This window comes from Oncorhynchus keta, chromosome 27 (assembly GCF_023373465.1).
Source record: "Oncorhynchus keta strain PuntledgeMale-10-30-2019 chromosome 27, Oket_V2, whole genome shotgun sequence".
In the NCBI taxonomy this organism is placed as follows: domain Eukaryota; kingdom Metazoa; phylum Chordata; class Actinopteri; order Salmoniformes; family Salmonidae; genus Oncorhynchus; species Oncorhynchus keta.
The window spans coordinates 47,938,883-47,961,770 of NC_068447.1; the positions used below are offsets into that span (position 1 = coordinate 47,938,883).

A 22,888-nucleotide genomic window follows, 5' to 3' on the forward strand; every position below is an offset into this window, starting at 1 on the left:
TGCGCATTGCTCTTAAATAAAAGACGCACTTCCAAACTTTCCATATGCATTTTTCATAACACAGCAGAAAAACTCACCATTTCAGTGGGAACAGTGTTGTTGGTCTCCCTTTTTGCCAGTGCATCAAAGTCTGGAGTTAGTTTTGTTGTGGCAATTCTCAGGACAGATCTGAGGTGTTGGTCAGTTAACTTGGATCTGTGATGGGCTTTGTTGATTTTCATGACGCTAAACGTGGCTCACACAGTAGGTCGAGCCAAACAACACCAGCATCTTCTGCGCCTTCCTCAGGAGGTTTGGAAACGCGGTCTCGTTAAGTGAAGCGTAAAAGTCATTCAGTTTAAGAGACTTGAACTTCTCCTTTGAGACGGAGTCAGACTGAAGATCGATCAGTTCCAATTGCAGCTCCTGCGGTTTTCAAAATCACAGAACCGACGGCAAAATTCTCTGTGCAGATCATCCAGTGATTTGCCTTATTTCTTCGCATTTCCTGGGACGGCTCTCTTTCTGCACGGCTAGTGTGGGGAAATGTCCCCAAGATTTGTTTGACATTTGCCTGGAGAATAAAACCAGCTTGGATTTGAAGGCTCTCACATTTGTGTACATGTCGTGCGCAAACTGATCTTTCCCCTGTAGCTTCACGTTCAGCTCATTCATGTGTGAAAATATGTCCACAGCAAACGCAAAGTCACAAAGCCAGTTTGTGTCTTTTCCTCTCGCTCAGCTCGGGAATTCATCGGATTTCCCCCATTAAATTAAAAAATGAGCGAATCTCATCTTTGAGCTCCCAGACTCGTTGAAACACTTTCCCCAAACTTAACCAGCGGACCTCCAGGTGGTAAAGTAGGTCCTGGTGATCCGCATTAGTTTCTTCCAGGAACGTAATGAACTGACGATGATTAAGTCCCCTTGCTCGTATGAAGTTGACAAGTTTTACAACTGGATCCACAACGTGATTAAGCTGCAATACAGACTTACACAGAGACTCCTGATGAATGATGCAGTGAAGTAAAATAACATCCTGGTCAGGGTTTTCTTTCACTTTATCCTGGATTCTTTTCAGCAGCCCGATGTTTTTTCCAGTTAAATTTGGCGATCCATCCGTGGTGACATTGGCAAGTTTTGACTCCAAGGTAGCTTCATTCTCTCGATGACAGCAGACACCTGTTCATATAAGTCCTCTCCTCGCGTTTTCCCTTTCAGTGATTCCATGCTCAATCCTCGTTTGCTAAGCTCCTCCGTTATCTCAAAACTGTCGTTAATCCCTCGGATAAAAAAATTAGGAGCTGAGCAGTGTCTTTTCATGTCATCAACTTTGACCCAGTGCTAGTGAATATAACTTAAAGGACTCCGCCTTTTGTTTAACCTGACTATATCTTCGATCAATCAGTTCCACTACAGACCAGTCACTGTCCTGCGTGCTAAACTGATTTTTTCAAACTCTTTGCTCTCCGGACACAAGAGACCTGCTGTCTCTACCATGCACTCTTTCAAAAGTCAGGTTTCAAGAAAGGCTTCAACTAGCCTTTGCTAATTTGAATGCCAGCAAATAACTTGCCTTGGTACTTGACTCTTGAATTGCAGTTTGTCGGTGAAAAAGTTCTGTTGACTCTGTAAATTAGCTGCCAACCTCTGAGCAGTAGCCGCCCGTTCTTGTGTTGACTGCTTGCTAGCATAGTTTGCATGCTTCGTGGCAAAGTGACGGCTGATATTGTACTCTTTGAAAACCGCTCCACCCTCTCCGCATCTCCGGCGCGGCCCAACAGCTTCTTGGCATATCAGACATACAGCCGTTGATCGGACTTCAGTGAAGAAGTATTTTGTTGTCCACTCCTTATTAAACACTCGCATTCGCTGTCCACTTTCCTTCTCTTTGGTCCGCTCATTTTCACAGAAGGGCTTAATGGTGACGTGAAACGAAGTGAAAATTAAAGTGAAATAAAGAGAAATATCACCACCCAACAACGGTCAATGTGTTTTGAGTGCGCCATCTATTGGGGAAACGTGGGCATTGCAGGGAAAGGGAAAAAGGAGGTTTTTACTATAATTTGGACAAGTTCGGCGGGCCGGATTAAAAGCCTAACGGGCCGTATGTGGCCCGCGGGCCATGCTTTGCCCATGTCTGCTCTAACCCTAGGAAGCTCTTTGCCACCTTCTCCTCCCTCCTGAATTCTCCTCCCCCCTCCTCCTCCCTCTCTGCAGATGACCATTTTGAAAAGAAGGTCGACATCCTCGTTTGCTAAGTCAAACGACACCGCTGGTTCTGCTCACACTGCCCTACCCTGTGCTCTGACCTCTTTCTCCCCTCTCTCTCCAGATGAAATCTCGCTCTTGGCGGCCGGCCTGTGCCAACAACCTGCCCGCTTGACCCTATCCCCTCCTCTCTTCTCCAGACCATTTCCGGAGACCTTCTCCCTTACCTCACCCGCTCATCAACTCATCCCTGACCGCTGGCTACGTCCCTTCCGTCCTCAAGAGAGCGAGAGTTGCACCCCTTCTGAAAAAACCTACACTCGATCCCTCCGATGTCAACAACTACAGACCAGTATCCCTTCTTTCTTTTCTCTCCAAAACTCTTGAACGTGCCGTCCTTGGCCAGCTCTACCAAAACTATCTCTCTCAGAATTACCTTCTTGATCCAAATCAGTCAGGTTTCAAGACTAGTCATTCACTGAGACTGCTATTCTCTGCATCACGGAGGCGCTCCGCACTGCTCCCCCAACAAGATTTAGATGCAAGTGGCTAACTCTCTCTCCTCTGCTCTCATCCTTCTAGACCTATCGGCTGCCTTCGATACTGTGAACCATCAGATCCTCCTCTCCACCCTCTCAGAGTTGGGCATCTCCGGCGCGGCCCACGCTTGGATTGCGTCCTACCTGACAGGTCGCTCCTACCAGGTGGCGTGGCGAGAATCTGTCTCCTCACCACGCGCTCTCACCACTGGTGTCCCCCAGGGCTCTGTTCTAGGCCCTCTCCTATTCTCGCTATACACCAAGTCACTTGGCTCTGTCATAACCTCACATGGTCTCTCCTATCATTGCTATGCAGACGACACACAATTAATCTTCTCCTTTCCCCCTTCTGATGACCAGGTGGCGAATCGCATCTCTGCATGTCTGGCAGACATATCAGTGTGGATGACGGATCACCACCTCAAGCTGAACCTCGGCAAGACGGAGCTGCTCTTCCTCCCGGGAAGGACTGCCCGTTCCATGATCTCGCCATCACGGTTGACAACTCCACTGTGTCCTCCTCCCAGAGCGCTAAGAACCTTGGCGTGATCCTGGACAACACCCTGTCGTTCTCAACTAACATCAAGGCGGTGGCCCGTTCCTGTAGGTTCATGCTCTACAACATCCGCAGAGTACGACCCTGCCTCACACAGGAAGCGGCGCAGGTCCTAATCCAGGCACTTGTCATCTCCCGTCTGGATTACTGCAACTCGCTGTTGGCTGGGCTCCCTGCCTGTGCCATTAAACCCCTACAACTCATCCAGAACGCCGCAGCCCGTCTGGTGTTCAACCTTCCCAAGTTCTCTCACGTCACCCCGCTCCTCTGCTCTCTCCACTGGCTTCCAGTTGAAGCTCGCATCCGCTACAAGACCATGGTGCTTGCCTACGGAGCTGTGAGGGGAACGGCACCTCAGTACCTCCAGGCTCTGATCAGGCCCTACACCCAAACAAGGGCACTGCGTTCATCCACCTCTGGCCTGCTCGCCTCCCTACCACTAAGGAAGTACAGTTCCCGCTCAGCCCAGTCAAAACTGTTCGCTGCTCTGGCCCCCAATGGTGGAACAAACTCCCTCACGACGCCAGGACAGCGGAGTCAATCACCACCTTCCGGAGACACCTGAAACCCCACCTCTTTAAGGAATACCTAGGATAGGATAAGTAATCCTTCTCACCCCCCTTTAAGATTTAGATGCACTATTGTAAAGTGACTGTTCTACTGGATGTCATAAGGTGAATGCACCAATTTGTAAGTCGCTCTGGATAAGAGCGTCTGCTAAATGACTTAAATGTAATGTAATGTAAATGTTTATGAATACAAAGTAACTTGTTTGTATGTGCATTTTTGGATTACATTTTACACCAAAGTCAAAGGCAGAAGTTTTGTGATCTCAACCATTTTTGTGATGGAAAGGACAGTTCTGTGTGAAGACCTAACGAGGACAAATAAAATCTCGCGGCAATACTGATATGCTATTCTTCATAAGCAGTGACCAAAACAATATTGGAATTATGCAACATGCAACAGACTAATGGCCATGTCAACCTATGATGTTTTTCGACTTGAAAGCTTACATAGTCTGCTCCTATGGAATATTTCCAGAGACTAATTTGTCAACAGGAACCTCATTTTGATCTCAGCTATCCTTCTCCACACCTAAATGTCCCCTTCATTTCAACAAGAGCAGCATGTTTGCCATCTCGTCACGATCGTATTCTTCCATGATGTGTCCGTCAATCTTGAAGGAAAGAGAAAAGATTCATACTTATCAAGCAAAATATAAAATAAAAAACAAAATACATTGGGGTAAAAAAGTATTTAGTCAGCCACCAATTGTGCAAGTTCTCCCACTTAAAAAGATGAGGCCTGTAATTTTCATCATAGGTACACTTCAACTATGACAGACAAAATGAGGGGGAAAAATCCAGAAAAATCACACTGTAGGATTTGTTATGAACTTATTTGCAAATTGTGGTGGAAAATAAGTATTTGGTCAATAACAAAAGTTTCTCAATACTTTGTTATATACCCTTTGTTGGCAATGACAGAGGTCAAACGTTTTCTGTAAGTCTTCACAAGGTTTTCACACACTATTGCTGGTATTTTGGCCCATTCCTCCATGCAGATCTCCTCTAGAGCAGTGATGTTTTGGGCTGTTGCTGGGCAACACTGACTTTCAACTCCCCCCAAAGATTTCCTATGGGGTTATGATCTGGAGACGGGCTAGGCCACTCCAGGACCTTGAAATGCTTCTTACGAAGCCACTCCTTCGTTGCCCGGGCGGTGTGTTTGGGATCATTGTCAGACCCAGCCACGTTTCATTTTCAATGCCCTTGCTGATGGAAGGTGGTTTTCACTCAAAATCTCACAATACATTCATTCTTTCCTTTACACGGATCAGTCGTCCTGGTCCCTTTCAGAAAAACAGCCCCAAAGCATGATGTTTCCACCCCCATGCTTCACAGTAGGTATGGTGTTTTTTGGATGCAACTCAGCATTCTTTGTCCTCCAAACACGACGAGTTGAGTTTTTACCAAAAAGTTATATTTTGGTTTCATCTGACCATATGACATTCTTCCAATCTTCTTCTGGATCATCCAAATGCTCTCTAGCAAACTTCAGACGGGCCTGGACATGTACTGGCTTAAGCAGGGGGACACGTCTGGCACGGCAGGATTTGAGTCCCTGGCGGCGTAGTGTGTTACTGATGGTAGGCTTTGTTACTTTGGTCCCAGCGCTCTGCAGGTCATTCACTAGGTCCCCCCGTCAGTGTTCTGCCATGGCCAGCGAAGAGCCCGGATCTCAATCCCATAGAGCACGTCTGGGACCTGTTGGATCGGAGGGTGAGGGCTAGGCACATTCCCCCCAGAAGTGTCCTGGAACTTGTAGCTACCTTGGCGGAAGAATGGGGTAACATCTCACGGCAAGAACTGGCAAATCTGGTGCAGTCCATGAGGAGGAGATGCACTGCAGTACTTAATGCAGCTGGTGTCCACACCAGATACTGACTGTTACTTTTGATCTTGAACCCCCCATTGTTCAGGGACACATTATTCCATGTCTGTGGAACTTGTTCAGTTTACGTCTTGACAGTGAGAGGATGTTTCTTTTTTTGCTGAGTTTATTTCACTAACTTTTGACAGGCCCTCTGCGCACAAATGAAAGGAATAAAGGAGAGAGAGGTGGTGATGGAAACGCATGGTGTTGCGATATTCTGTATAGCTAAAGGTAAATTGTTACCCAATTAATTGTGGAAATATAAAAAAATTACTAGGCTGTTCAAAATTGCCCTGCACAATCAATGAACCAACTGGCTATACGTTCTCTCCCAGACTCGTGGACAGAAATGTTGAAGCATAGCATCAGGTAACCAGTCCATCCAGTATGCATAATAATATAGTCCACATTCAAAGGGGATTACTCTAATGTTTTACATTTTGTAGTATAGGCTAGACCAATTATGTACCAAAGACATCTTAAATCAGTTTTGTGTTATATGTTTATGCCAAGCGTAAATATGTGGTAGGCTATGTATTGTTGGGCTTGGAATGAGTATGTATATGCATAAACTCTAATATGCATATGGAGTTTTGAAATAACCGTCACCTTAGAAAGCTGTCAATTTCGTTGTATTAGGCTTTGAAACATCCACAATGACCCTCTTTTACACTCTGCTGTTGAACTTTTCTTCCAATTTATCATCACAGTGAGCTGAGTTTTACTAGGATAAGTTTGGCAGCGTGAGTGAAGGAGGCTTTGTTGTGAAATAGAAAGCCGATTCTAGATTTTATTTTGGATTGGAGATGTTTTATATGAGTCTGGGAGGAGAGTTTACAGTCTAGCCAGACACCTAGGTATAGTTGTCCACGTATTCTAGGTCAGAACCGTCCAGAGTAGTGATGCTAGTCGGGCAGGCGAGTGCGGGCAACGAACGGCTGAAAAGCATGTATTTGGATTTGCTAGTGTTTAACCTCTAGTGACTTCCCATCCCGCATGAGGGAGCGTAATCATCGACTGACACTAATTAGCATAACGCAACGGACATAAATATTCCTAAAAAATATTCCTATTCATGAAAATCACAAGTGAAATATATTGAGACACAGCTTAGCCTTTTGTTAATCACCCTGTCATCTCAGATTTTCAAAATATGCTTTACAGCCAAAGCTAGACAAGCAGTTGTGTAAGTTTATCGATAGCCTAGCATAGCATTTTGTCCAGATACCTGCTGCTAACTTGGTCATGGAAATCAGAACAGCAATCAAATTCAATCGTTTACCTTTGATGAGCTTCGGATGTTTTCACTCACAAGACTCCCAGTTAGATTGCAAATGTTCCTTTTTTCCAAAAATATTATTTTTGTAGGCAAATAGCTCCGTTTGTTCTTCACGTTTGGCTGAGAAATCGCCCGGAAATTGCAGTCACGAAAACGGCGAAAAATATTCCAAATTAGCTCCATAATATTGACAGAAACATGGCAAAAGTTGTTTATAATCAATCCTCAAGGTGTTTTTCAAATATCTATTCAATAATATATCAACCGGGACTGGTGGCTTCTTAGTAAGATAGAGAGAAACAATGCCGCACCAAACACTCAGAGACTTCAGCTGACCACTGACGCAATGTTGACGTTCAGGCTCGTTTTAAAAATAAAAGCCTGAAACTACTTATTTTAACACTAGATACATTAGGGAAGCCATAGAAAAAGTAATCTGGTTGATAGCCCATTCACTGCCCAATAGGGACGCATAAGAACGCAGAGCCTTCTAAATAAGAGTCCCTTCCTGTTTGGATTTTTTTCAGGCTTTCGCCTGCAACATCAGTTCTCTTATACTCACAGACAATATTTTTACAGTTTTGGAAACTTTAGAGTGTTTTAAAATATCCCGTTTACTACAGGAACGTTATTTTTCCAAAAATGAAAATACTGCCCCCTAGTCACAAAAGGTTAAGAGCAGTTGGAGGCCACGGAAGGAGTATTGTATGGCATTGAAGCTCGTCTGGAGGTTAGTTAACACAGTGTCCAAAGAAGGGCCAGATGTATACAGAATGGTGTCGTCTGTGTAGAGGTGGATCGTTGATATATTCAGAGAAAAGTGTCGGCCCGAGAATTGAACCCTGTGGTACCCCCATAGAGACAACAGTCCGGACAACAGGCCCTCCGATTTTACACACTGAACTCTGTCTGCGAAGTAGTTTGTGAATCAGGTGAGGCAGTCATATGAGAAACCAAGGCTATTGAGTCTGCCAATAAGAATACGGTGATTGACAGAGTCGAAAGCCTTGGCCAGGTCGATGAAGACGGCTGCACAGTACTGTCTTTTATCGATGGCGGTTATGATATCGTTTAGTACCTTGAGCGTGGCTGAGGTGCACCCGTGACCAGCTCGGAAACCGGATTGCATAGCGGAGAAGGTATGGTGGGATTCGAAATGGTCAGTGATCTGTTTATTAACTTGGCTTTCAAAGACTTTAGAAAGGCAGGGAAGGATGGATATAGGTCTGTAACAGTTTGGGTCTAGAGTGTCACCCCCTTTGAAGAGGGGGATGACCGCCGCAGCTTTCCAATCTTTAGGGATCTCGGACTAAATAAAAGAGAGGTTGAACAGACTGGTAATAGGAGTTGCAACAATGGCGGCGGATAATTTTAGAAAGAGAGGGTCCAGATTGTCTAGCCCAGCTGATTTGTACGGGTCCAGGTTTTGCAGCTCTTTCAGAACATCTGTGATCTGGGTTTGGGTGAAGGAGAAGCTGGGGAGGCTCGGGCAAGTAGCTGCGAGGGGTGCGGAGCTGTTGGCCGGGGTTGGGGTAGCCAGGAGGAAAGCATGGCCAGCCGTAGAGAAATGCTTATTGAAATGTTCTATTTTCGGTGGTGACCGTGTCGCCTAGCCTCAGTGCAGTGGGCAGCTGGGAGGAGGTGCTCTTGTTCTCCATGGACTTTACAGTGTCCCAAAACTTTTTGGAGTTAGAGCTACAGGATGCAAATTTCTGTTTGAAAAAGCTAGCCTTTGCTTTCCTGACTGACTGTGTGTTTTGGTTCCTGACTTCCCTGAACAGTTGCATATCGCGGGGACTATTAAATGCTATTGCAGTCCGCCAAAGGATGTTTTTGTGCTGGTCAAGGGCAGTCAGGTCTGGAGTGAACCAAGGGCTATATCTGTTCTTAGTTCTACATTTTTTTGAATGGGACATGCTTATTTAAGATGGTGAGGAAATTACTTTTAAAGAACGACCAGGCATCCTCGACTGACGGGATGAGGTCAATATCCTTTCAGGATACCTGGGCCAGGTCGATTAGAAAGGGCTGCTCGCAGAAGTGTTTTAGGGAGCGTATGACAGTGATGAGGGGTGGTCGTTTGACCGCGGACCCATAGCGGATGCAGGCAATGAGGCAGTGATCGCTGAGATCCTGGTTGAAAACAGAGAGGTGTATTTAGAGGACCAGGATGATATCTATGAGGGTGCCCATGTTTACAGATTTAGGGTTGTACCTGGTGGTTTCCTTGATAATTTGTGTGAGATTGAGGGCATCTAGCATAGATGGTAGGACTGCTGGGGTGTTAAGCATATCCCAGTTTAGGTCACCTAACAGAATGAACTCTGAAGATAGATGGGGGGGCAATCAATTCACATATGGTGTCCAGGGCACAGCTGGGAGCTGACGGGGGGGTCTAACAGGCAGCAACAGTGAGAGACTTATTTCTGGAGAGATTCATTTTTAAAATGAGAATCTCAAACTGTTTGGGCATAGACCTGGAAAGTATGACAGAACTTTGCAAGCTAACTCCTCCCCCTTTGGCAGTTCTATCATGAAGGAACATTTTGTAGTTGGGTATGGAAATCTCAGAAGTGTTGGTGGCCTTCCTAAGCCAGGATTCAGACATGGCAAGGACAGACATTGGGGTTGGCGGAGTGTGCTAAAGCAGTGAGTAAAACAAACTTAGGGAGGAGGCTTCTGATGTTAACATGCATGAAACCACCATACAGAAGTCAACAAATGAGTGCCTGGGGACACGCAGGGCCTGTGTTCGCCTCCACATCACCCGAGGAACAGAGGAGGAGTAGGATGAGGGTACGGCTAAAGGCTATCAAAACTGTTCATCTGGTGCGTTGGGGACAGAGAATAAAAGTAGCAGATTTCTGGGCGTGGTAGAATAGATTCAGGGCATAATGTGTAGACAGGGCTATGGCAGGGTGCGGGTACAGCGGAGGTAAGCCCAGGTACTGAGTGATGAAAAGAGAGGTTGCATCTCTGGACATGCTTGTTATACTGGGTGAGGTCACTGCATGTGTGGGAGGTGGGACAAAGGAGATATCTAAGACATGTACAGTGGGACGAGGGGCTCCGCAGTAAACTAAAACAATGATAATTATCCTAAACAACAGTATACAAGGCATATTGACATTTGAGAGAGACATAAAACGAGGCATAAAGCAATCACGTGTTGATTGTGAGAGCTAGCTAAGTCAACAACGTGTAAGACAACAACAGCTAAGTCAACAACAACAGGTAAAATGGCGATGAATGGGCAGAGAGGGTCGGTTAACTACACACAGGGCCTGAGTTCGGGGTTAGGGCCGACAGATAAACAAAGGTAAACAACGTGGAGGACCGTGATAAATGAACAGTCCAGCAGGCATCAGCTATGTAGCCAAGTGATCATAGGGTCCAGGGGACAGCAATAGATGAAACAGGGAAGCAGCTAGGTAGTCGTTACTATGCTAGAACGCGGGAGACACAGCGTTTAAAGTTAGCAGTCCAGGGTAAGTAGAAGTGTCTGCTCTGTCGTCCGGCAAAGGCCGGTTGAAGGCACAGCTGATGGAATTACGTCTGCGGACCAGTCTTAGTGGTACGGCGGGGTGCCGTGTCGACAAAGGGACCGGTCCAGATGGCGAAAGAGGTATTGTAGTTGTGGGAATTTCGTTTGCTAGCCGGAAGATGCGCCTGGCTCAGGGCTAGCTTCGGGGCTGGGTCACTCAGTTGAAGATAGCTAGCTGTGATGATCAATGGTTGGCAGGAATCTCGTGTTGTAGTGGAGAAAAACAGTCCGAGGCCGGCAGGTATTATCCAGGCAGAAAAAAAATGGCTGGTGCCTTAGCAGAGGGTAAAGGCCGCTAGCAGTGGCTAACAATGAAAAATGGATAGTAACTTTTTTTTACCTGACTGGCTTTTCAAAGAATATCAACAAATGTGCATACTGCTCTGATCTGAACTGATCTAAAAAGCGCAATCACTCTGGGATGATTGAAAGACAGCTCGTCTGCCAATAGAATTCTACTCCTTTGCGCTCTGACTCTGCCTACAACAAAATCAGACTCAATCTTGCAAAGTTACGGCCTGGCATTTCTTCTACGCGGAAGTCTTGGAGAAGGTGCGCACGCAGCTTAGAGGGTACATTGGTCTTAACCGCTTTACCTTTCATAAAGATATATTTTTTAAATGAATGAGTGAGTGAATGACTAAATGCAAAACCGATGAACATGTTGCCACTACCGTGAATGATGCATGCCTGCTTTTGGCTCACGTGTGTTGACCTGCTCAGCAGCTATGATAAATTACTAAAACAAGTAGTGATTTAAAAATGAACCGCTGAATTTTCACACACATTTCTCAGAGGATGCGAAAAACTTGCGTCTTATAACTGGGTAAAGTTCATATATAATTCCAACTCTCTCTTTCCCCTCCCTGTCTCTTTTGACCTCACCCTTTACCAATCCTCTCCAACTCACAAGGCAGGCAATACAATTGACCTCATCTTGACTAGGGGCTGTTCGCCTACTCATCTCACCGCAACCCCCCTCCAGGTCTCTGATCACTACTTTGCTAAATCCTTTCCCCTCCTGATTCTGCCTCTTTGACCGTATTCTCCTCAGTTTCCGCATCCTATGACTCGCACTGTCCCCTTTTCTCCCGGCCGGCTCGGCCCTCCCCATCTGCTCCGTTTCCGCATCCTATGACTCACACTGTCCCCTTTCCTCACGGCCGGCTCGGCCCTCCCCTTCTCCCCCGTGGCTGAGTGACTCATTGCGAGCTTACAGAACAGGGCTGCGGGCAGCTGAGCGAAAATGGAGGAAAACTTAACTTCCTTCCACTCCCTCCCTACCTTCTTTCCTCTCTATCCGCTGCTAACGCCACTTTCTATCACTACATTTCAAGCTTCTGCCACTAAACCCAGGAAACTCTTTTCCACCTTCTCCTCCCTCCTTAATCCTCTACCCACCCCTCTCCGAGGACGACTTTGTCAACCTCTTTGAAAACAAGGTTGACAACATCCGCTCCCCATTCACTTAGTCTATTGGGTCCACTGGTCCCACTCAGAACTACCATACGCCTTGACCTCTTGCTCTCCTCTCTCTCCAGATGAAATCCTGAGACTAGATACAGTGCCTTGCGAAAGTATTCGGCCCCCTTGAACTTTGCGACCTTTTGCCACATTTCAGGCTTCAAACAAAGATATAAAACCGTATTTTTTCGTGAAGAATCAACAACAAGTGGGACACAATCATGAAGTGGAACAACATTTATTGGATATTTCAAACTTTTTAACAAATCAAAAACTGAAAAATTGGGCGTACAAAATTATTCAGCCCCTTTACTTTCAGTGCAGCAAACTCTCTCCAGAAGTTCAGTGAGGATCTCTGAATGATCCAATGTTGACCTAAATGACTAATGATGATAAATACAATCCACCTGTGTGTAATCAAGTCTCCGTATAAATGCACCTGCACTGTGATAGTCTCAGATGTCCGTTAAAAGCGCAGAGAGCATCATGAAGAACAAGGAAAACACCAGGCAGGTCCGAGATACTGTTGTGAAGAAGTTTAAAGCCGGATTTGGATACAAAAAGATTTCCCAAGCTTTAAACATCCCAAGGAGCACTGTGCAAGCGATAATATTGAAATGGAAGGAGTATCAGACCACTGCAAATCTACCAAGACCTGGCCGTCCCTCTAAACTTTCAGCTCATACAAGGATAAGACTGATCAGAGATGCAGCCAAGAGGCCCATGATCACTATGGATGAACTGCAGAGATCTACAGCTGAGGTGGGAGACACTGTCCATAGGACAACAATCAGTCGTATATTGCACAAATCTGGCCTTTATGGAAGAGTGGCAAGAAGAAAGCCATTTCTTAAAGATATCCATAAAAAGTGTTGTTTAAAGTTTGCCACGAGCCACCTGGGATACACACCAAACATGTGGAAGAAGGTGCTCTGGTCAGATGAAACCAAAATTGAACTTTTTGGCAACAATGCAAAACGTTATGTTTGGCGTAAAAGCAACACAGCTTATCACCCTGAACACACCATCCCCACTGTCAAACATGGTGGTGGCAGCATCATGGTTTGGGCCTGCTTTTCTTTAGCAGGGACAGGGAAGATGGTTAAAATTGATGGGAAGATGGATGGAGCCAAATACAGGACCATTCTAGAAGAAAACCTGATGGAGTCTGCAAAAGACCTGAGACTGGGATGGAGATTTGTCTTCCAACAAGACAATGATCCAAAACATAAAGGAAAATCTACAGTGGAATGGTTCAAAAATAAACATATCCAGGTGTTAGAATGGCCAAGTCAAAGTCCAGACCTGAATCCAATTGAGAATCTGTGGAAAGAACTGAAAACTGCTGTTCACAAATGCTCTCCATCCAACCTCACTGAGCTCGAGCTGTTTTGCAAGGAGGAATGGGAAAAAATGTCAGTCTCTTGATGTGCAAAACTGATAGAGACATACCCCAAGCGACTTACAGCTGTAATCGCAGCAAAAGGTGGCGCTACAAAGTATTAACTTAAGGGGGCTGAATAATTTTGCACGCCCAATTTTTCAGTTTTTGATTTGTTAAAAAAGTTTGAAATATCCAATAAATGTCGTTCCACTTCATGATTGTGTCCCACTTGTTGTTGATTCTTCACAAAAAAAAAAATACAGTTTTATATCTTTATGTTTGAAGCCTGAAATGTGGCAAAAGGTCGCAAAGTTCAAGGGGGCCGAATACTTTCGCAAGGCACTGTAAGTCTGGCTACCTGACAACCTGCCCGCTCGACCCCACCCCCTCTTCAGACCATCTCTGGAGACCTTCTCCCATTCCTCACTTCCCTCATCAACTCATCCTTGACCACTGGCTGCATCCCCTCAAGACTTCAAAACGTCGCTCCGCTCCTCAAGAAACCAACACTCGACTCATTTGACGTCAAAACCTAGACCTCTATCCCTTCTTTCTTTTCAAACCTCTTGAGCGTGCTGTCGCTGATCAACTCTCTTGTTATCGTTCTCAGAATGAGCTTCTTGACCCTAACCAGGCTTCAAGATGGGTCACTCACTCCAGACTGCTCTTCTCTGTGTCACAGAGGCAATCTGTACTGACTGCCAAAGCTGACTCTCCCTCCTCATCCTCCTAGATCTATCCACTGCCTTCAACATCGTGAACCATCAGATCCTCCTCTCCACTCTCTCAGAGCTGAGCGTCTCAGACCTTGACATGACCCTGAACAACAGCCTTTCGTTCTCCGCAAACATCAAAGCAGTGACTTGCTCCTGCAGGTTCATGCTCTACAACATCCATAGAATGCGACCCTACCTCACACAAGAAGTGGTGCAGGTCCTAATCCAGGCACTTATCTCCTGTCTAGACTAATGCAACTCTGTTGGCTGGGCTCCCTACTTGTGCCATCAAACCCCTGCAACTTATCCAGAACGCTGCAGCCCACCTGGTTTTCAACCTGCCCAAGTACCCTTCATGTCATCCCGCTACTCCACACACTCCACTGGCTTCCAGACCATGGTTCTTGCCTATGGAGCAGCAAGAGTAACTGGCCATCCCTACCTTCAGGCTATGCTCAAACTCTACACCCCAACCCGACCACTCCGTTCTGCCACCTCTGGTGTATTGGCCCCTCCCGCTCAGCCTTGCCAAGCTCTTCTCTGTCCTGTCACCCCAATGATGGAACCAGCTTCCCCCTGAAGCTAGGAGTCCCTGCCCATCTCCCGAAAGCACCTGAAACTTTACCTCTTCAAAGAGTATATTAAATAATCCGCCTCCTCACCTCGACCTCAAATACAAAAAAAATATTCTGAACCAACACTTGCACTTGACCCCCCCCCCCTATACCTGTAAAAAGGGGTTTTCCCACCAAGCTAACTGTAAGTCTCTCTGGATAAGAGCGTCTACTGAATGTAAAAAAAATATTGATAGTCTATACCATGCATTTGCTTAAAAATGAATTAGCTATATACATAATATTGCCAAGTACTGCTAGCTAATTAGCATTAGCTAATCCTTGCTTCACTTCCCAATAGTAAAACTGTCTAAACAGTAAATGACGGTAGTTAAGCCAAAAAGGTTGATACACCACTTTCCTTTCTATTGCTGTTTTCTGCAGGCACATGCTAGCTTTGTGAACAATCATTGTAGTCTCAACCTCTTAACCTTATCTCCAGAAAATAAATACAAATGGATCAATGAGTTACTAATTAAATTAGTTAAACAGATGAACACCGTTACCACTTCTGTGAACAATAAAATGTTGGCTCGTGTTGTAACTCAGTAAAATGTTTAAAATTGTTGCATGTTGTGTTTATAATTTTTGCTCAGTGTAGAACAAAAATAATTAACATTTTAGCAATTTAGTAATGTCGCTCTTGTCCAGAGCGAATTACAGGAGCAATTAGGTTTAAGTGCCTTGCTCAAGGGCATAGACAGATTTTTCATCTAATCGCCTCGAGAATTCGAACCAGCGACCTAGCAGTTACTGGCCCAACGCTCTTAAACGCACGGCTCCTCCAAAGCATGCACGTTTTTGTAGTGCGGGGGCTCCGGTAGTCTGGAGTTGAAAACATTTATACTTTTTTAAACAGAAAAGAAAACATGGATGTGATCCCAGCCTTACCCACAGTTGTTAACTGCCATTAGGTCTGCCACCAGCATAAATGGGTACGTCAACACACTCACTGCAATCTGGAGACAGGGGTAGGGAGATCAAACACGGGAAAATAAGATGGACACGTGCTGTAGTTGCAACACCATCAGATAAACAAAGTAAAAGGAGGCTTTGAGAGATGACCTAGGGAAACAAATATTCAAAATATCCTCACCACATTTCAGTTTCAGAAAAATGTGTACAAAGACATGTAGAGGTTGTGCAGCTTAACTTACCCCCATCACAAACTTGGTGTAGCTTCTCACTGCTGGGGCTTGGCTGAACTGCAGAAAAGTGTGAGAGGGAAGCATTTACAAAATAATTGTGTTAGGACATAATTTTCTTGCACAAAACACTGTTTTCCAACACATGATCTCTTCTGATGACTGGCTCTGGGGCATCTGCCCTGATCTGTTAGATATTGAACCGGTGTTGAGAGACCAGATGCAAACTGGCTACCCAGTCATCTCTGCATTACCAGATCCTCCAGCCCAGTGTTGAACTGTCAAGTATCAACCCCTACCCTGTACCCCATCGTCATTGGGTTTACCAGACCCTGCCACAGACGGATCCAAGGGAGGCCTTGAACCATCACCCTCCAGTACCAACCTCATACGTATTGTGCATATGTGCACATTCATTTTAAACAGAATAGCATGACGATCTTAGAGATCATGTGCTGGAAAACAGTATTTTCATGACGGAGCACTGTAGATAACCAACATAAGTGTTTAACATGATTTTTGAATGACTACCTACCTCATCTCTGGTGCTCTCTAGTTAAACCCACTTCCTGTTGAACGCGGAACAGCTCTGTTTGTTGTTTTGGAAAGTTTTGAAAGGTCTCTGAAAAAGTGTTCTATTGAAAAAGCTTGGTAACTAGCTAGCTACCTTTTGAGTTTGGATCCCATGACGCGGTTGGCATCAGTTGCTGGGACCGCTGCTATCTGTCCAGGGATCTTGCCAAACATGGGTCTGAGGAGCTGCTTGGCGTAGCAGCTAGCCTAGCAGCTAACTGCCTATCAAGCTAGCTGGGTTTTCTTGAGGGCTTGAGCACAGCCCATGACGCGGTTAGCCCCTGTGGCTGGGACCGCAGATTGTCCCGGGCTTGTGGCGGTCTAGATCTATGCTGTTTGTTTCTGTTTCCATCTTCCCTGCGACCTGCCCTGACTGGAACTGCGAGGAGTAACAGCGTAGCCTACGTTGGTAACATGACCAAAGCCTGTGGTACCGTTGAGGACAGTGGTGTCTCTTTACTACAGGTGAAGGTTATTTTAAACAAACAAAAATCATTCTATATGCAGTTGTTACAACAATGAAATAGATTCAAGTGTTGTGTGAAAATATTGGTGGAGTCAACTAATAAAACAAATGGATGACCTGACCAGAGGTCGAGGACCCGAAGAACAGTTTGCAGTTACCCCAGGGTCAGCTCATTAAGTTTAAACAGGAGAACGGAAAGATGACAGCAATCTGTAAGTCATTGAGGGAGGACATCAGTTCTATATGTGAATCCCTGACAACAATGACAGAGAAATCAGATTATCTCGAGGGACAATCGAAGAGGAACAAGATTGTTGTGGATGGAATTGCAGCGTCTGAGGACAAAGTGAGGGAAATTATATTGGAGAAACTGAAGATGGACCACAGGAAGATTGAGGTGGAGTGCACCCACGGGACAGGAAAACTCACCAACGGCCCTAGTGACAGGCCCAGGCAGATAGTGGTCAAGTTACTGAGGTTTAAGGACAAGGTAGCTGTTCTGGAAAGAGCCAAGAACTTGAGAGGAACCGACATCTTCCTCAACAAGGAATATCCTGAAGCTGTGCGCTAGAAGAGGAAAGAACTGATCTCAGTCATGAAAGCTGCCAGAGTGCGTGGGGACATCCACTATGACAGGCTCATTGTCCACCATCCCTCCCAAAATCCTGGAAGGGATGAGAGAGCCAAGCCTGTGTGTTTGTAGCTTCAGCACACACACACATACTGATTAATGGACTTCTGAATGTTAGTTTTTTTCTCTTGCTTTGTTTGCCATTTTCCAAGTTTAGTCTATTTCTTATAAGCTACCCAGGAAAGGGCAGAAAATGGCCCATATTAATATATGTAGCCGTAGAAACAAGGTTCATGAAATCAATAACTTGTTAATATCAGATAACATTCATATATTAGCTATTTCTGAGACTCCTCATTTGATGATACAGAATTAGCAATACAAGGATATAACATCTATAGAAGAGAGAGGAATGCTTATGGGGGAGGTGTTACTGTATATATTTATATATTCAGAGCCATTTCCCTGTAACACTAAGAGAAGATCTCATGTCAAATGTAATTGAAGTGTTGTGGTTGCAGGTTCACCTGCCCCATCTAAAGCCTATTATTGTGGGGTGTTGCTATAGGCCACCAAGTGCTAACAGTCAGTATCTAAATAATGTGTTTGAAATACTTGATAGTGTAGCTGATGTAAAAAGAGGTCTACTTTCTTGGGGACCTGAATATTCAGAGAACACTTCTCACTGTAACCAGTGCCTGTAATCTGGTTCAGGATATTAATCAACCTACCAGAGTGTTTACAAACACTACAGGACCAAGATCATCCACATCATCCACACATATCAATCACATTTTTACTAGTACTGCAGAACTTTGTTCTAAAGCTGTATCCGTACCCATTGGATGCAGTGTTCACAATACAGTGAATTCAGAAAGTATTCAGACCCCTCGACTTTTCCCACATTTTGTTACGTTACAGCCCTATTAAAAAATGTATTACATTGTTCATCCACCTTAATCTACACACAATACCCCATAATGACAAAGCAAAAACAGGTTTTAATACACTTGTGTAATTTATAAAATAAAATGTAAATATGACATTTACATAAGCATTCAAACCCTTTACTCAGTACTTTGTTAAAGCACCTTTGGCAACTATTACCCAAGAAGAGTCAAGACTGTATGACGCTACAAGCTTGGCACACCTGTATTTGGGGAGTTTCTTCCATTATTCACTGCAGATCAGAAGCTCTGTCAGGCTGGATGGGGAGCATCGCTGCACAGCTATTTTCAGGTCTCTCCAGCGATGTTTTATCAGGTTAAAGTCTGGGCCAGGTTTCCTCCAGACGTGACGGTTGGCATTCAGGCCAAAGAGTTCAACCTTGGTTTCATCAGACCAGAGAATCTTGTTTAGGTGCCTTTTGGAAAACTCCAAGTGGGCTCTCATGTTCCTTTTGCTGAGGAGTGGCTTCCATCTGGCCACTCTACCATAAAGGCCGGATTGGTAGAGTGCTGCAGAGATGGTTGTCCTGGAAGGTTCTCCCATCTCCACAGAGGAACTCTGGAGCTCTGTCAGAGAGACCATCGGATTGTTGGTCACATCCCTGACCAAGGCCCTTCTCCCCCGATTGCTAAGTTTGGCCGTGGTGCCAGCTCTAGGAAGGTGCTTGGCGGTTCCAAACTTCTTCCATTTAACAATGATGGAGGCCACTGTGTTCTTGGGGACCTTTTTTGGTACCCTTACCCAGATCTGTGCCTCGACAAAATCCTGTCTCGGAAGTCTACGGACAATTTCTTCGACCTCATGGGTTGAATTTTTCTCTGACATACACTGTCAACTATGGGACCTTATATAGACAGGTTTGTGCCTTTCCAAATCATGTCCAATCAATTGAATTTACCACAGGTGGACTCCAATTAAGTTGTAGAAACAACTCAAGAATGATCAATGGAAACAGGATGCACCTTAATACTTAAGTAAATATTTGTTTTTTATTTTGAAAAAGGTCAAGGGGTCTGAATACTTTCCGAAGGCACTGTAGATCCAATGGTTGTAAAGATGGGGGAAGAGGTTTGTCCCTACTAAAGAGATGCTCTGCTTTTTGACACCACACTCGACAAAGCAAGTCCTGTAATCTCTAGTTTTATTTTATCTTGATTATTGTAAATTCACATGGAAAGACCTAATTAAACTGCAGCCCAGAACAGAGTGACATGGCTACTATTAATAATATGCATGCCAGTCTCTCTTGGCTAAGAGTTGAGAAAAACTGCATCACTTCCTGTTTTTATAAGAAATGAGTGCATGGAGCTCCCATCTCATATAGCGCAAGTGAATAGCAAACCTGGGTTCAACAAAACAAGCATTTCCCCTCACGGCACAAGCATTTAATATAATAATAATAATAATAATATATAATTTCCCACCATGTGACCTAGTTGTTGTGTGTATGTACTGACATGTATGTGTAACTGATAGATGCACACAAAATGTATGTACATTTTACAGTCTTTTGTCTGTAATGTTTTTTTTGTTACGTGTCGGACCTCAGTAAGACTAGTTGTCGCCACTGGAGATCCGCCTAATGGGGATCCTAATATATATTTATATGTTTTTTGTAAATCAAATCAAAATCAAATCAATTTTATTTGTCACATACACATGGTTAGCAGATGTTAATGCGAGTGTAGCGAAATGCTTGTGCTTCTAGTTCCGACAATGCGGTAATAACCAACGAGTAATCTAACCAAACAATTCAACGGCTCAGACACAAGAGGTATGTGGCAGGGTCTACAGTCAATCACGGATTACAAAAAGAAAACCAGCACTGTCACGGACCAGGATGTCTTGCTCCCAGACAGACTAAATAACTTTTTTGCCCGCTTTGAGGACTCTCCTTCACTGCAGCCGACGTGAGTAAAACATTTAAACGTGTTAACCCTCGCAAGGCTGCAGGCCCAGACGGCATCCCCAGCCGCACCCTCAGAGCATGCAAAGACCAGCTGGCTGGTGTGTTTACGGACATATTCAATCAATCCTTATCCCAGTCTGCTGTTCCCACATGCTTCAAGAGGCCCACTATTGTGGTACTATTCCTATGTAAAGGTATCATTAAAGAAAAAGTACAAAGAATACATTGCTGACTTTATTCTGACTTTAACTCTGACTTTAACTATGAAATTCATGTCCAGTGCTGAACCAAGGATGAACTAGAATTTGTTTCCAGGTTTATTTTCCTGTTATTCAAGAGTTGGTAACAAAACAAGTAGATTATTGTATTCTTCCTGCCCTCATGGGGCTCCCGAGTGCACTGCACTGCATCTCAGTGCTAGAAGCGTCACTACAGACCCTGGTTCGATTCTAGGCTGTATCACAACCGGCCAATTGGCCCAGCGTCGTCCGGGTTTGGCCGGGGTAGGCCGTCATTGTAAATAAGAACTTGCCTAGTGAAATAAAGGTTAAATAAAAAAATGCAAATAGAAATGGCTTCGTAAAGTATCTACAACTTCAACTGAGATGTGTTGTGTCACTTAGGTTATTAAAGTGACCGCTGATCTTAGATCAGTGCTTAGAGGTGTAGGTAATGTGCTTACATTGTCGTCCACGGCGTAGGTGTTGATGAAGTGGGCCAGGAGGTTACAACACCACAGAAAGATGACCTCACCCAGGACATGGGGCACAACCCCCCTGCAAACATAAAGTGTCCAATAAGGGGAAAGGACATAAATACAGTACAGATCAAAACAAAACAATGTCAATGGTTTTGAACCAGGAATATTGATTCTTACCTAGGGCCCTATAAAATCAGTTTGATTTTTTGTTTGATTACGTAATTTGTTTCCCCAAATTCCGTTTTCACCGTTACGTTTTTACAGATTTCACTGTTTCCAGGTTTTGGCTAAAAAACAAAACATTTGAAGTTCTAAGTACACAACAATGTTTAAATCACATCAGGAGACTATTTCTGGAGGTCTGGGATTTTTTTGGTTGAAATGTTGATTATGGGTGTAGTCACCCTTTAATGCAAGTGTGTACCAAGAAGAGATTGTTGTTTGGTGGTCGGTGCTATCCGGAATACTTGGGATGTCTGTACCCTAGACCCCGATGGAATTATGTTTTTAGAATTGTTTTAAAGTAATACAAAATGAAAGTATGAATACTTTCTGAAGGCACATACTGAACAAAAATATAAACATAACATGATACAATTTCAAAGATTTTACTGAGTTACAGTTCATATAAAAGGAAATCAGTCAATTCAAATAAATAAATTAGGCTCTAATCTATGGATTGCACGTGACTGGGCAGGGGTGCAGCCATGGGTGGGTCTGGGAGGGCATAGGCCCACCCACTGGGGAGCCCAGCCAATCAGAATAATATTTTCCCCACAAAAGGGCTTTATTACAAATTCTCTAAAACAATGTTGGAGGCGGCTTATGGTAGAGAAATTAACATGCAAATCTCTGCCAACAGCTCTGGTGGACATTCATTTTCTCTGTATATATATCAATGATGTTGCTCTTGCTGCGGGCGATTCCATGATCCACCTCTACGCAGACGACACCATTCTGTATACTTCCGGCCCTTCCTTGGACACTGTGCTATCTAACCTACAAACGAGCTTCAACGCCATACAACACTCCTTCCGTGGCCTCCAACTGCTCTTAAACGCTAGTAAAACCAAATGCATGCTTTTCATCCGTTCGCTGCATGCACCCTGGATGGTTCCGACCTAGAATATGTGGACATCTATAAGTACCTAGGTGTCTGGGCAGACTGTAAACTCTCCTTCCAGACTCATATCAAACATCTCCAATCTAAAATCAAATCTAGAGTCGGCTTTCTATTCCGCAACAAAGCCTCCTTCACTCACGCCGCCAAACTTACCCTAGTAAAACTGACTATCCTACCGATCCTCGACTTCGGCGATGTCATCTACAAAATAGCTTCCAATACTCTACTCAGCAAACTGGATGCAGTTTATCACAGTGCCATCCGTTTTGTTACTAAAGCACCTTATACCACCCACCACTGTGACTGGTATGCTCTAGTCGGCTGGCCCTCGCTACATATTTGTCGCCAGACCCACTGGCTCCAGGTCATCTACAAGTCCATTCTAGGTAAAGCTCCGCCTTATCTCAGTTCACTGGTCACGATGGCAACACCCACCCGTAGCACGCGCTCCAGCAGGTGTATCTCACTGATCATCCCTAAAGCCAACACCTAATTTGGCCGCCTTTCGTTCCAGTTCTCTGCTGCCTGTGACTGGAACGAATTGCAAAAATCGCTGAAGTTGGAGACTTTTATCTCCCTCACCAACTTCAAACATCTGCTATCTGAGCAGCTAACCGATCGCTACAGCTGTACATAGTCTATCGGTAAATAGCCCACCCAATTTACCTACCTCATTCCCATACTGTTTATATTTATTTACTTTTCTGCTCTTTTGCACACCAATATCT

At 44.6% G+C, this 22,888-nt stretch overlaps 1 protein-coding gene across 2 annotated transcripts in view; it reads right to left on the reverse strand.

Moving 5' to 3' along the window:
- LOC118360227 (mitochondrial carrier homolog 1-like) overlaps positions 1-22,888 on the reverse strand; it is a 44,530-nt gene that overhangs the window by 11,906 nt on the left and 9,736 nt on the right. The window contains exons 8-10 of one of the 2 annotated variants that reach the window (XM_035739509.2): positions 21,020-21,113; positions 15,883-15,930; positions 15,621-15,684 (exon numbers count right to left, since the gene is read on the reverse strand). In XM_035739509.2, the coding sequence (XP_035595402.1) occupies positions 15,621-15,684; positions 15,883-15,930; positions 21,020-21,113 (206 nt within the window). Of the gene's footprint in view, positions 1-15,616; positions 15,685-15,882; positions 15,931-21,019; positions 21,114-22,888 lie in introns of both variants that reach the window. The other variant, XM_035739508.2, reaches the window with a different exon arrangement.